A 13438-nucleotide genomic window follows, 5' to 3' on the forward strand; every position below is an offset into this window, starting at 1 on the left:
TTCCTGCACATCATACAAGGCGATATCACATGCTGTTGGGACTTAGATACTTCCTTTGAGAAGAGACTGTGTTTCACTGAAATCAGTGGCTAAGCTGGGGGTCAGTAGTATAAAATTTCTCTTTTGAGAGGTTGGATTCAGACCTGTASCTATTCAATGCTACTGGATGGTGAGCTCACCATGCCATTTCACACCCCTCCTCCACTCCATAACTATTCAGCTGCGGCTTCTGAGCAACATTAGGCAAGATCAGAATATGCACCTTGAAAGAGAGCTAAGTACCATTCCATCACAAAATGAAGGGCATTTTGCTACTGAACAAGCTGAGAGCTAAAAGCATCCACATGCACAGGAACATTGCTCATTTTCACTGGGCAGAAGATGGGAGAGTGAGGACGGACACTGGAAAAGAGCCAAGAGCACCACTGCCCTTRGAAAAGTATTTATATCAATCTGTCAGGACCCTTCACTTGTTTTAGGCAATCAAGCTAACATCTTTGGATAGTTGGCATTCCATGGATGATCATCTACCTGGATACCAAAGACCAGTACCTGTGTGCAATACTTGATTCTTTCCAGGATGGTAGAGAAGTTTGGCCGATACTCTGGGCTGTGCTGCCAGCACTGTGTCATGATCCGATACCTGAAAATAAGTTAAAAAAAAACAACTAAAAAATCAAGAAAGATTACTTTGTAAAAAGTGTTTCAGTATGAAGTGATCAGGGGTCCAAGGAACCACACTTGGTATATTGTCCAAAGGAGGAGTGCAAAAGTGAATATGTAATTTCTATATCCCTGTATCGTGTCTGGGGAACCATTACTTAAAGCAAATCCTGTAGTGCTCTGAGCTGTATACTTAAGACAATAGCTCAAGAGACACTGAGGGCAATCACCATTCCCTGACTAGTGGTGTGAGGAAATTTGACACCTACTACATCTTGGCTTGTGAGGGTAAAGCAATACTTACACTGGTCCTGGACAGTTTTTTGGTGGATCCATTCTTCCTCCACTGGTGACAAATTCCAGCACTTCCTGATTGGTTTTGCAAGGGTAGGGCATGTAACCTAGAGAGAAAATCTCCCAAAGCAGCACTCCAAAGGACCTGTGTCAGAAAGCAGCCAACAATACTAATTAGGTTTCACTGGTGCTCCAGCAGCCTAGCTTGCAGCTATGTAGGTAACACCACAGCAACGACCTTTAAAAGCTGCAATCCAACCACAGTAATATGCAATTAGTGTGATTAGGAGTCACTGTTTACATAAAAAGACACCCCAATTCAATCAAAACCTTTGCTCAAGCTCCGAAACAAGTTTTGCAGAGGTTTCAAAATATTTAATAACTCTGAAGATGTTCTTTCTGCTGCATTTATTATTACTCGAGCAGGAAATGCCAGAGYGCCCTTGTCTGTGTATAGCCTAACTGAAAAGAACGAGATGTGGCATGGACTTTTCTTGCTTTACTTGAGATAACTCGAGATCTTTTTCTTGAGGAATACATTCCGTGCCAGTAACTTGGGCTGCAGGTTGAGCTCTGGGTGGCCAGAGGCTGTGASCTGGCACCAACCCTCTGCAAAACAAAGGGTACGAGGATGTGCGGCACTGCCGGAGACTGGACGCTCAAGAGAGACAGCAGGAGCCACTGACTCCAGACTTTGGCACGCTCAGACTGGRAGGGTATGAAAGCCCAGGGTTCCCTTGGTTTGGGGTCCCTCCTCAGAGAAATGAGCTCAAGTTGGTATGTTGTTGTTGCACCATAATCAAATTATTTTAAGGATCTTGACATCTGAGGCCCTTCTGTGGGAAAGCTGGTCTGACAGAAGGGGGGGTYTGTAGCAGTGGAGGGGCCTCGGCCCCAGCTCAGGTGGTGCACGTGTGACTGCCAGGAGTGGCTCCTGGGTGGTCAGACAAGGACCTCCAAAGGTTTCCTTAACATTTGAGTCAGTGTCTCAGACCAAGATGCTCAAGCATAAAATCAAGGAAGAGACAACCAGTGAAACTGAAAGGCAGCAGCATTTCTTATACGTCTGTGCTTTTTCACATCCACAGGTCAGTGCCACTAGAAATGGTATGTGACTTAGACACGGGGAARTCAAGAGAGTTCTGCCAGGATGTCAGAATTTTTAGTCACTTTTTTGCTACAAAGGTCAAAGTAATTTCCAGTATATGCATGTTACTTAAAATAGCGTATTACAGGAACTGTAGCACTTTCCTTCAAAATATTTAATGCTGGCTGCTCACAGTTAGGCACTGATAAGCAATCCCTTGTCTTCCGGCATCACTAACAACTTCAGGAAACTGGGTCAGTGTGGCATTTGAGGGAATGTCTCAGCACAGCATATTGAAGGATGCATTGTGCAGAGAAAGAGGCCTTCTTAAGCAACTGGAAAGCTTCCACTCCCCAGCACCTGTGCATGAATGTGCTACTGTTGAGGGGTTGCTTATTTTAAAGAAAGCTCAAGTAGCATGGGGAATCAAAATATAAATATTGTTTCCTCAGCAACCAGCAAGGATTTTGGATTAAATCTGCTTCATTGTATATGCATCAAGAAAAAAATAAACAAAAGAGAAGTCCTGGGTGGTACAGACAAAAGTATAGACAAGGTATAGAAGTAGACCCTGTTACTGATGGAAACTGGAATATACTGAAGGSTGAAGGAAGTATTTGATGATATTTGTCTGGATTATTAACAGAGAATTCTTGAGACTCTTGTTTGCTGTTCACTTCTTGATTGGCTTTATATGATACTCTACATTTATGAATAGAAAAATTTTATTACCTTAATTTATATTAGCCTTTTAWTTCTTATCCAGATTCTTTAGCCATACTTCTACTGAATACAGTGGGAAGGTTTTTCTTTTTTTTCTGGGAAATTCTGATATTTTAAGGTTCCTGCTGAACATAGATATTTTTTTCTTGCACAGTAAATTTCTTGATTCTTATCAGTTAGTAGTAGAAAGACATTTATTACCAGGTATCAGTCTTGGAGGTGAAAATGCCTTCTAGAAAAGCTTCTGGTGGCATCCACTTGACAGGAAGCATGGCTCTTCCTCCCTTGCGGTAGTAACTGGCTCTGGGAAAGATAAAATGCACAGAGAACGTCACACAGCCTGAAAGGGCTTCGATGCAGGAAAGATCTTATCACCACAGTAACAGCAGCTGGGGATTGCATGTGGAAGTGGGGGCCAAGTGAGAAAAAGGAAAAGTCRTCAACACAAATAGTGCATTGAAGCAGGATTTTATACCTTCTTTGCAGCTGAGATGGAAACTCGAGTGCACAGCTGAAGACATCAAACTTGCCAATGCTTTGCACAGGGTATTGATGCAACAAGACTTCTTGACATCATAAAGTGAGAATAATGGTTGCTGGGATTTTTACATTAATTCCAATTTAAGATTATTTATGATCAAGTAGCTAATAAATGTGTCTATGCTTGGCTTAGTGTCCACAAGTGTTGGCAGTTTCCTCGGACCACGATTGAAGTGGTTTGGTTCAGAAGCACAAATGYGTTAATTTACAGTCTGTTAACACGAGTTAGTTAACTGGTCATCAAATTCAGACACCTACTGGATGTCCCCACTCCTTCACATATCATGGAACAGTTCAAACGGAGTTACTCACACAACAGAAATTTCCCATCACTTACCTGTAAATATCCCTGGCCATTCCAAAGTCACCAATTTTGGCTATTCGTCCTGCTCCAGTACAGGTCAAGAGGCAATTCCTTGCAGCTATATCTCTTAAGAAAAAAATTAAAAATTAATTCTAATTAAAAACTCTCAAGTAGTTAAAGGAATAAAGTATTAGACCCAGTCCCGCAAGTCTTAATTGAGTCATCTTTACAYAAATGAGAAGAGCCCTGTTAAAATAAGAAATCATTCCAGTTACATTATAATTTTTATTAACCACAGTTTTTAAACAGCATTTGTTTTCTATCTTCTACCCAGCATTTGCCAAGCTTTCCCCATTTGTGCCTTCTTTCACTAAGCATCAGTGTCAGAAGTGGAACAGATCCAACCTCTTTTTCTTCAAACACATTGTGACAGATTTCTTCCTAGCTCTATTTTATTTAAAGAARGGCATCTCAGCAGTGTCCCCATCAGTTACAGATGTGATGCTGGTGGACAATCTTAGTAAACTGCGTGAAAAGTTTTGTAGAACCAGATTTGGTAATCTGTTGTTTTGTTACTTCTGGATATCTCCCATGGAATCAAGCAAAGCTCCATATGGAAGCAGCTGTTTGCTGAGTGCAAGTTTAGCTTGTCAGAAATGGCAGTGATGTCTTCATGGCCAAGGCTAAAAGATTTGTGTTCATTTCAAAGATGCATTCTGAAAAGAAACTCWTTAAAAATCATAGCACTGTGGGGGTCCTGCTGACTGCCAAGAAAAATGAGCTCCTTGAACAACTCATATGTTTCTTCCCATTGCCAACCTTGAAAAATCCCTCAGGATTAGGAAGTCAGATTCAGCTTTTTCTTCCGTTATCAGCTGTGACTCCTAGATGACAATTTCTGCCCTGTAGAGACCTCTCTACAACCCCACTAYGCTACCTTTTATACCTAGGATTCCTGATATCTGGAATGAAAGCCTTTTTCATTTGCCAACCCACTCTAAGTAATGCTGACAGCACTAACAAATATTAATACAGAACCTAAGTGAAMTTCCTTGTGTTCAGATTTCTTGAATTGTTGGCTGAAACAGAATGAATCCATTCCCAGCTTGCTTATATTAGAGGTCTAAAAGTGCAAAGACTGACCCAGAGAGGTTTTTTTTTTTTTTAAGAAGTGATATGCTGCTGTTACTATTACAGTAAGCATTCTTAAAAAATAATGTTTAGAGATTAACTCGGAAGTTTCCAATTAGAATACTGATCCTCTCATGTAGTTAATAAGAGATCCAAGAGCCAAACCTTGTTGTATGTTCTTACTGCTYTTTTTTAATGATGGAAAATCCTAATCCTTTTTCACCAGAACTCCCTTATTGTTGCAATATAAAGGAGTCTGAAAACTGTTTCAGATATTCTCATCATAACACTATGTAACACATTACTGTATTTCAGCCTGAAGGCTTTTTGCTCCAACTGCTGCTTGCCAAATTGTTTCCCTGGGCTTCTCCAGCCGCTGCCCTCTGTTGCCCCACATACTTGCTGTGCATGTGGGTGAGTCAGTGGTCTGCTYGCACATCTCCAGATGCACAGTGGTGTGCAGAGCCTGTGCAACCCTCTGGTGTGCAAGGTCTGTCCTCTCCTTTACACACAAGGGCTGAACACARCGTGCACTTCACAGTAGGGAATCCAGCTCCCTGCTATGCCTGGGAACATTTTGAGCTGAAAMAATTCTTAATCAAAAATTAAGGACTTCAATATCCAACTGGGAGTTTTAAAAGGATAACTATATCCCTCATCTCTTCTATAATTATTTGTTTTTATTTGAAGTATGCTGTATCAACATTTTTTGCTCAACAAATAAGAAAAAAGGAGTTTGAAAAGACAAATATGGGCTTCCCAAGAYCATGCAGCAGGTCAGCCACTGAGCTGGGAAAGAAGCTGGAGCTGTGTTTTTATCTCCTGTTATCCCTGCTCTACTATTCTCTAGTCATTGGCTCAAATATTATGGATTGACCTGTGCTGGTGGGATAGGGAAAGCATTTAAATCAAGACAGGCAGATGAGAAAGGAAATAAATACCTCGTTGTCTTATCAGCCAACACTACCATCTAGTGGACTACAGGGCTAATCTCAACTGTCCTTACATCGCCGGTACCCAAAAATTAATACTTATACTCGCTCACTCTGAACAGAACATTCCTCTCTCTCTAGGAGTGCTAAGAACAGTGCACAACCTAACAAAAGCCAGGGAGACCCACCTGGACATCAAAGCACAAGTCTGTACCAGCAGAGGAAACATCTGTCTGTCCCCTGGAGATTAGTCCTGTCTAATTCACTGCACAGAGAAAGTGCACCAGCCTCATGCACCTTGAGACACATCAGAAGAGACTGTTTGTTCTCACCTGTGGATGAAATGATTCTCTTCCAGGTATTTACAGCCACAGGCAATATCCCTAGCAATGTTCAGCAGGTCCTGCATTGTTAGCGTGGATGGTTGATTCTGGAAAAGGACAGGAAATGGTAAGGGAAGGATTGTGGAGTRGAAGAATACAGATCAGGCAGGGGATAATCAGAGAGAGACAGAAGAAGGGAGAGGAAGAGACATACATACAGGGTGTGGGAAGGGTTTAATAGGTCAGGAGCAAAGAGGAACATAAAGCAGACCAAAGCAAAGAGTTACAAAATTAATAAACTCTTATTTAATCCCAAAAACTTTCAGGTGATTTCACCTCTTTTGAGCACAGTACATGAGTGCAAGCTGGCAAGAGATTTATGACCTGATGTGAATACCCTGTTAAAGGAGATGGGAGAGGACTATTCCCTACAGGTGTTATGTGAAATCAAAAGACAAGCAGGTTTAAAAGGTGTGATGGAAGCNAAAAAAAGAAAAAAACCACCCACTTTTAAAGAGTGAGTCAATAAATTATCACAGAAATCAGTGCATGAACTTGAGAGAGACAGTGTAAAGATGCACAAGTGCTCATCTTTACACCAACATCAACATTCATCAGTTTATCTGTCCTTGCAGAAGAACAGCAATTCCCCTCAGGTGCAGAATGCACACCACAGGAATCCAGGACTGGTAGTAACCCTCCACATCTGCACTTCCCTGATTAAGAACAATAAAGATGTCTTTTTGTAGGACCCCTGCTTATTTGCATCCCATCACATAGTTCACCATAGGGAAATTTTCCCAGTTTTTCTCTAGGAACTCCTTTACTGCTCTCAGGAAGGGCAAGGAGAAATTACTACACCACTGATCAAAGCCCAAGATATCTTAAATAAATTAGGCTCAGCTCTTCAACGAGTATAAATTTGTGATTCTCCATATGGTGCCAATGTGCACCTGCTGAGGACTTAGTGCTACAAATTCTGATTATAACTTCAGCTCCTCACGTGCCATCACAGTACACTGAAAACAAAGCAGTTATTGAGGAAAGAAAGCCCATTAACTTGTAGTCAAGGATTTTATTATTTCCTCCTCCTTCACTAATAAACTGGAGTTTCTGGTCCTGCTTTCACTTTGTCTCACTGACACCTGCTTGCATCAAGCAGACACAGGTATCCCATAGGACCTGGGATACACACACACAGCCTARCCTGGCTTCAGTGCCTTTATACAACTCCTAAAAACATTAAARCAGTCATACTGAATTCAGCCACGAGCCTAGCAGGGAAGTTCTCTCACCATCCTGGGTCGGTTCTGCCGAAGAAAGCTCTTCATGTCACCTCCMGCCATGAGCTCCAGCAGAATGAAGCGAGGCAGTGTCTGTAGGCTGACACCGATGCACTGCACAATATTTTGGTGATTGAACTTACTGAAAGCCAAGGCCACAGCAACATGGAAAAGAAACACAGCATTAGTACCTGACCAGCATCCACCACACTCTCACTGTGCCTTGAGATTTGACAGTCTGGATTGAAGCAAATCCTGATGCGGTTACCAAAAAAACTCGGCCATATCAAAATGTCTTTCTGGTTATGACAGCTCCGACAGCAGGGTTATGCCTGGCTTTACCCATGAAAATCCTTCAACAGAAGGTATGAAAAGCTTAAAGCAAAGTAGAGCCTTCTGTCTGTGAAGACAGAATTTAATGGGCAACACTGATGAAAAATGAGTATGACATGAGAGGGATAAGAAAGTCAAGCATGCAAATTTCATTGGCTTTTGTGATGCAAAGTCCTGACTGGTAGGGATATTAATTCAGCGTTGCTTATTTTAGCTATCGTTGTCTGGTTTGGTGGACTCAGTTCAGTGTTTAGTCTGCCAGAGACTCAACTAATACCTACTGCAGCAGCTGCCTTTGTGATTCTGCTTTTCACAAAAGGAAGCTGAGGTTGTCAAGAAGCACAGTAAGACTCAGTCATTAGACAGCAGCATCTTCCCTTAGATAATGATTACCTGGATAATAAAGGAACTAAAAATAGAAAGGAAGTTGGGGAAGAGAAAGAGTCATGTGCTACTAAGCGAATTAAGGCACTCTTTAATTGATTAAAATTGCTCTTTWAAAAAACATACATCAGTATTACCTCCTCCTCAGCTACCAAACTTCTTGCAGACTGTGGGGAGTGGCACTATGTCATGAGATTCATGCTTTAATAGCAGAAAACCAGCATCTAAGTATGAGCTGGGCCAGACAATGAGAAGAGGAACTTGACATTGCACAACTCAAAATGGACAAATTCCAAGTACTAACAATCAAGCCTGACAACGGTACTATTTTAAAATCAYCATTGACCATACTATTGTTTTAGGATCATGGATTTCTCCCAATGAAATAAATTCCAAGACTGGAATACTTAAAGGTACAGGTGGTAACAGGARTGGTTGTCTGTTATCCTTTCCAGGAAGGTTTTATAGATCTTAWAATTAACTGTCAGAGGGTCATGCAGATGGGACCTCATAAAGGTTCTGTAAAGCTTACAAAAACATCAAATCAAATGCAGAACATGTTTGTACAAAAATTTTGTGCCTTCTTACTTGTCTGAACAAGACCAGCAGAACCAACTGACAGAAATCTTTCTTAAATTTTTGTAATGATTTTTGGGTGGAATAATTTTCCTCACAGTAGCTCATATGGTGCTCCATTCAGTGYTGATAACACATTGATATTTTAGCTATTGCTGGGGAATGCTTACACAGCATTAAGGTTTTTCMCACACACACACCTCCCCCGCAGCGAGAAGGTTGGGGAGAAAAGAGGCTGTCCTGACACAGCCAGGAGAGCTGGCTCCAGCTGACCAAAGGAGCATCCCATACGGATGGTGGTGTGCTCAGCAATAAAAGCTGGGAAAAGAAGGGGGAGGAGGGGAAAGGGTCATTCAGAGTTTGGCATTTGTCATCTCCAGTAGCTGCTGTGCTTGATGGAGCCCTACTTTCCTGGGATGGCCGAACACCTGCCTGCTCATAGGAAGTTGGGAATTAATTCTTTAATTCGCTTGGCTTGCTCACACAGATTTTGCTTTACCTATTAAACTTTTTTAATCTCAGCCATGAGCCTTCTTGTCCTTCTGATTCTCATCTCCACCCCACTGCTGTGTGCAGCCAAGTTGCCTACTGGCATTAAAGTGGCATTAAAGCACCAGAGATGAGCAACAAAAGAACCTCTTTTTTTTTTTTCCCTGTTTGTTTGTTTGTTTGTTTGTTTGAGTTAAACAAGCAGCTGAAACCAGTAACTTACATGCTACTAAAATGCCATCTGGTGAAAAATAAGACTGAACTTCTTTTCTGAACAGAGGCAAATGATGAATGATGGATAAATGAGCCTATGAATATGTGCACTACTCTTTTTCCCCCTTCCCACCATCAGTTAAAAACCTCCTTAAACTGTACCTGATAATCAATGCTTCCATCAGGAAATCCATCTCATCCTGCTCAGAGCAGACTTCTGGCAAGGTCTGTTGAGAGGTAAAGACAGCGAGAGCCATCCCACCAAAGAATTGAGAATATTTAAGTGACCACCAAAAAAAAAAAGGGAAAAAAGAAAAGAATGAACATGTAAAATGTAGATCACCTCAGGAACCTACAAGCAGTGGCACATCCTTCCAGTGTCCAGCTTACTGCACAGCATATGATCCATTTGGTAGTTGAAGTCAGAATAGAAAACCAGTGACCTACTTGAAGATTTTGTTTGTGTGTGTGTGTGTGTGTGTGTGTGTGAATTGAACTCTACACACACTTCTGGAGCAAAAATAGTTTCAGGTACACATCAAGAAAAATATTAGGTGGGGACTTACAGGTGTAGAAGGCTCTTTAAAATGACAATTGTTACTTCTTCTCCCTTTTCTTTGTGCCCACATTGCAGCACATGCTTCCATGTCATGTGACACATCTCACAGCCACTTGATTTAAATTCTTGTGTCACACACCCCTATAGCTTTCTGGATTACCACGAATGAACAATAAGCTGATCTCCTTCTGTTTGCCACTGTGCTCTGGTGCTTCTTCCAGTCTGGATAGTGAAAYTGAGTTAGGCAGTTGCAGCTGCTTACTGGTGTCCTGGGTTTTCATTCATACAGTGGCACAGGGAAGTTTGTGACATGAAAGACAGGATAAATAACAGCAGAGCTTCTTTTGATTAATGGAAGCTATGTTCTTAAACTGAACTCATAGAAGTAGATTTGGTTGTCTGAGTCACAAGCTCATAAAATAACAGAAGCAGACTAAAAACATCCTTAACTTCAGGGCTGAGTAATTGACAAATCCTGATGCAATGGCAGTAATTCCAGAGAAAAACAGCCTGTTATCTCTTGTCATTAATGACAGGGAAATTAGCATGATATCACAATATATATTCACAACAGCCTTTTCAACACCGTGCAGTAACAAGAGATTACCAGAAAATTTCACATACGACAGAAAAACACTACTCTCAGTACACAGGGAAGTAACTGAGACACAACACAAATTTTTAGATATATCATGTGAAAAAACTTAGGAGAAGGCAATCAAATCAAAGCTGGTAATTCCTGGATGCAGCAATGTGTGTGAGCCTCCATCACACATATGCATATGCCATTATGCATGTGATCCACATGAATCTCCAGCTGAAATAGCAATAAGACAATATAGYTCTTAGGGGTAATTATTGCTGTACAAGAAATTTGTAGGTACTGACCTTGATAGCCACTTGAAGAGGGTTGGGATCCCCTGCAATGCCTACCACAGTTCCCTCATAAACCTCACCAAATGCACCATGTCCTAGTGCCCTGCAAGAAAAGAAGAGAGGAAAGAGGTGTTGTATGTCCTTGGATCCAGCATTGGATCTTCTCTTCAGAATTGTCTTTGTCCAAGACAAATCAACAACAYAGTTTTATTTTAATCTCAAAGCTTCTGAAAATAGCTTCTCAGTATTTTCTGTCACTAAAACAGTGAAGTTGGATCCTCGGAACAGGAGACTCATTATCTTCTACTTGAGAACTTTATGGAATCAAATTATCTTAGAGAACATAGCAAGTATCACATCTATTGCATTTTGGCTGACTTGGACTAGGTGCTTTGCAGTCAGTTGGACAGGTTTTTCCCGTTCCTTGTTTTCTCACCGAAGCAGAGAGATGTTCTTCCGTGGGATCTCCTTCAGTTCACTCAGAGTGGCAGCCTTCCCTGCAAAGCAGTAGTTGGGGTTGTAATCAGTCATGATGACAGATGTACGGATTTTGCTCAGTTTATATTCCGGGCTCTGCAGTCGTGCTCTGGCTCCTTCCAGCTGCTGCTTCTTTAGGTGATAAACTGTGGATGGGGAGACAAAAAAATGCACAAAGAAGATGAACAACTGGACAGAAAAGATAATGCTGGCCACACAGAACAGAATGACACCAATCCCATCATTATAAATGGTCCAGAAACATCTTTAGCTTGCCAATATCATGCTCTTCTTCACACTCTTAAAGATTTACTACAGGTAAGGCAAACAGTCTTATTCCTGCAGGCACCTAATCACCTGGGAGCAACTTAGGTTTCTATGCTGCTTTGTACATGGGCTGAGGAAAGAATGCTCCACAAGACATCTTGTTGACATCAAATCCCAAAAATCAAACTATCTCCCTGAATGAATTATGTATTTAATTACAGTTTATTATTTCATCCTGTATAACAGTGGCTGCTAAAGAAACCCCTGCTAATAAGGCTTTCTTACCTCCACTGTTCTGTGGCAAATACCAGGGAAGAGCATTCCTTACCCTCTGGGACTRTGCTTGTGCCTAACTGAGGGTGGTGATGTTTTCTATCACTTCTTTTTCCCTGTTCCTGCAATCCACTTGGGAGACCACAACACGTTGGCTCCAAATATTGAATGCAGTGACACGTGGCCTGGTGGTCYCCTTTTGTCTAATTTAACTGCYAAAAGCYAMGTCAAAGGGTGGTAAGAAGTAAGTKTATCTTACTGATAGACAGGCTGCCACAAGTGAGGACCATTCCAAGAACCACAATCACAGACACCACAGCTAAGAGGAGGGGGAGAGGCAGCTGTCCCTCCAGAACAGGACCCTGAGGCACTGGAAGAATAAAAATAGAGGTGGATTAATCAGAAAACAGCCATAGCTACTGTAAAGCATCCCTCTGAAGGTTGCTGRTATTTCAGAAAACAGTACAGAGATATGCCCAGACCATCCTATAAAAATTACTGCAACTCCCTCTATAGCCCTGAAGGCTGAAAAAGTACCTAAATAATTTTAAAATAATTGTGAAGATAAAACACAGATTTCTTATCCATTCTTCAGTTGTCAATAAATGGGTAACAACACTACTCGTAAGTTGAAAATCTTTACAGTCTTGATGTTTTAGAGCTTCAAGGGACTGTGAGAGGAAATAACTGCGAGTACAARGCATCAGCTGACAGGCACAGTGGGAAACTGCTGTGGAAGGAAGTAATTTGTGGCTTAAAGAACTCAGCAGTAGGTGGTACATTATCCTGGGGAGGTATTTATGCTGAAATATCTGATRTACTGAGCCCATTCAGGAAATTTATACCATGTCTCTTTACAGATATTTTACCTCCTGCTTAATCCAAATGTGAATATTGGAGACGGTGGCAGAAATGCAGCACAGCATGTAAGCAAACGTCACCAGGAGTTTTCAGTCCTGTGCTTGGCTGGCATTTCTCACARCACCATGTCCACTGGAGCCACTAGCTCTAACTTGGGAACTGAACATTAAAAAAGACAGGAGAGATTATATAAAGAACAGAGATGTTACCCAATGAGGCTAAAACTTCTGAACTTACCAGTGCAGGTGACATTGTCGTTGGCCAGCACAGCCCCCATCTCACACTGGCAGACTGGCAGGTTGGTCTCAGGGTCCCGTTTGCAGTTGTCTGAGTGGCAGTGGCTGCAGTTGAGATAGATCTGAACCTCCACCTCACCATGACTCTCCATGGCTGAACAAGGAATCAGACACAACAGATGGGTTTAGTTCCGTTTTTCCTATCTTGTTCCAGTAAAGTAAAAAAAAAAAAAATCCCAATGAAACAAAACCCAGCAGGTACCTACAACTTCTCTCCTTCTCTGCAGGAGAGCAGACAGCCCTGCACAGTGTGGACATGTCAGAAGCCTGATGGGGATAAGTAGGGAAGAAGATATGTGGTTCCTTAAGCAAACAGAGAGGCCTTGAAGTGAATGAATTGACCTGGAAGAGTCGGGGACTGAGGATGTGTGGTTGAAGCTGATAACTGGTGTCTCTCCTGGCTTAGAGGCTGAGAGAAAAAATGTCCCAGAACACTATGGAAATATTTAAAGAAATGACCACAGCTAAAGGTCTGACCTGCAATGTGAATTAAGCTCTAATGAAATGAATAAAAAGCAAAGGCAGGAGAAGTGGGAGCAGGAAAGAAGAAACAG

General features: G+C 41.7%; 1 protein-coding gene across 1 annotated transcript in view; it reads right to left on the minus strand.

Annotated features, from left to right (window-relative positions):
* LTK (leukocyte receptor tyrosine kinase) overlaps nt 1-13438 on the minus strand; it is a 47055-nt gene that overhangs the window by 889 nt on the left and 32728 nt on the right. The window contains exons 18-28 of the mRNA XM_057364072.1: nt 12826-12978; nt 11987-12097; nt 11147-11333; nt 10723-10813; nt 9438-9502; nt 7293-7422; nt 6007-6104; nt 3645-3737; nt 2969-3070; nt 968-1102; nt 553-643 (exon numbers count right to left, since the gene is read on the minus strand). Of these exons, the coding sequence (XP_057220055.1) occupies nt 553-643; nt 968-1102; nt 2969-3070; nt 3645-3737; nt 6007-6104; nt 7293-7422; nt 9438-9502; nt 10723-10813; nt 11147-11333; nt 11987-12097; nt 12826-12978 (1256 nt within the window). The remainder of the gene's footprint in view (nt 1-552; nt 644-967; nt 1103-2968; nt 3071-3644; nt 3738-6006; nt 6105-7292; nt 7423-9437; nt 9503-10722; nt 10814-11146; nt 11334-11986; nt 12098-12825; nt 12979-13438) is intronic.

Source organism: Malurus melanocephalus, unplaced genomic scaffold, assembly GCF_030028575.1.
Source record: "Malurus melanocephalus ecotype Western Australia unplaced genomic scaffold, MMel_1.1 scaffold_2, whole genome shotgun sequence".
NCBI lineage: Eukaryota > Metazoa > Chordata > Aves > Passeriformes > Maluridae > Malurus > Malurus melanocephalus.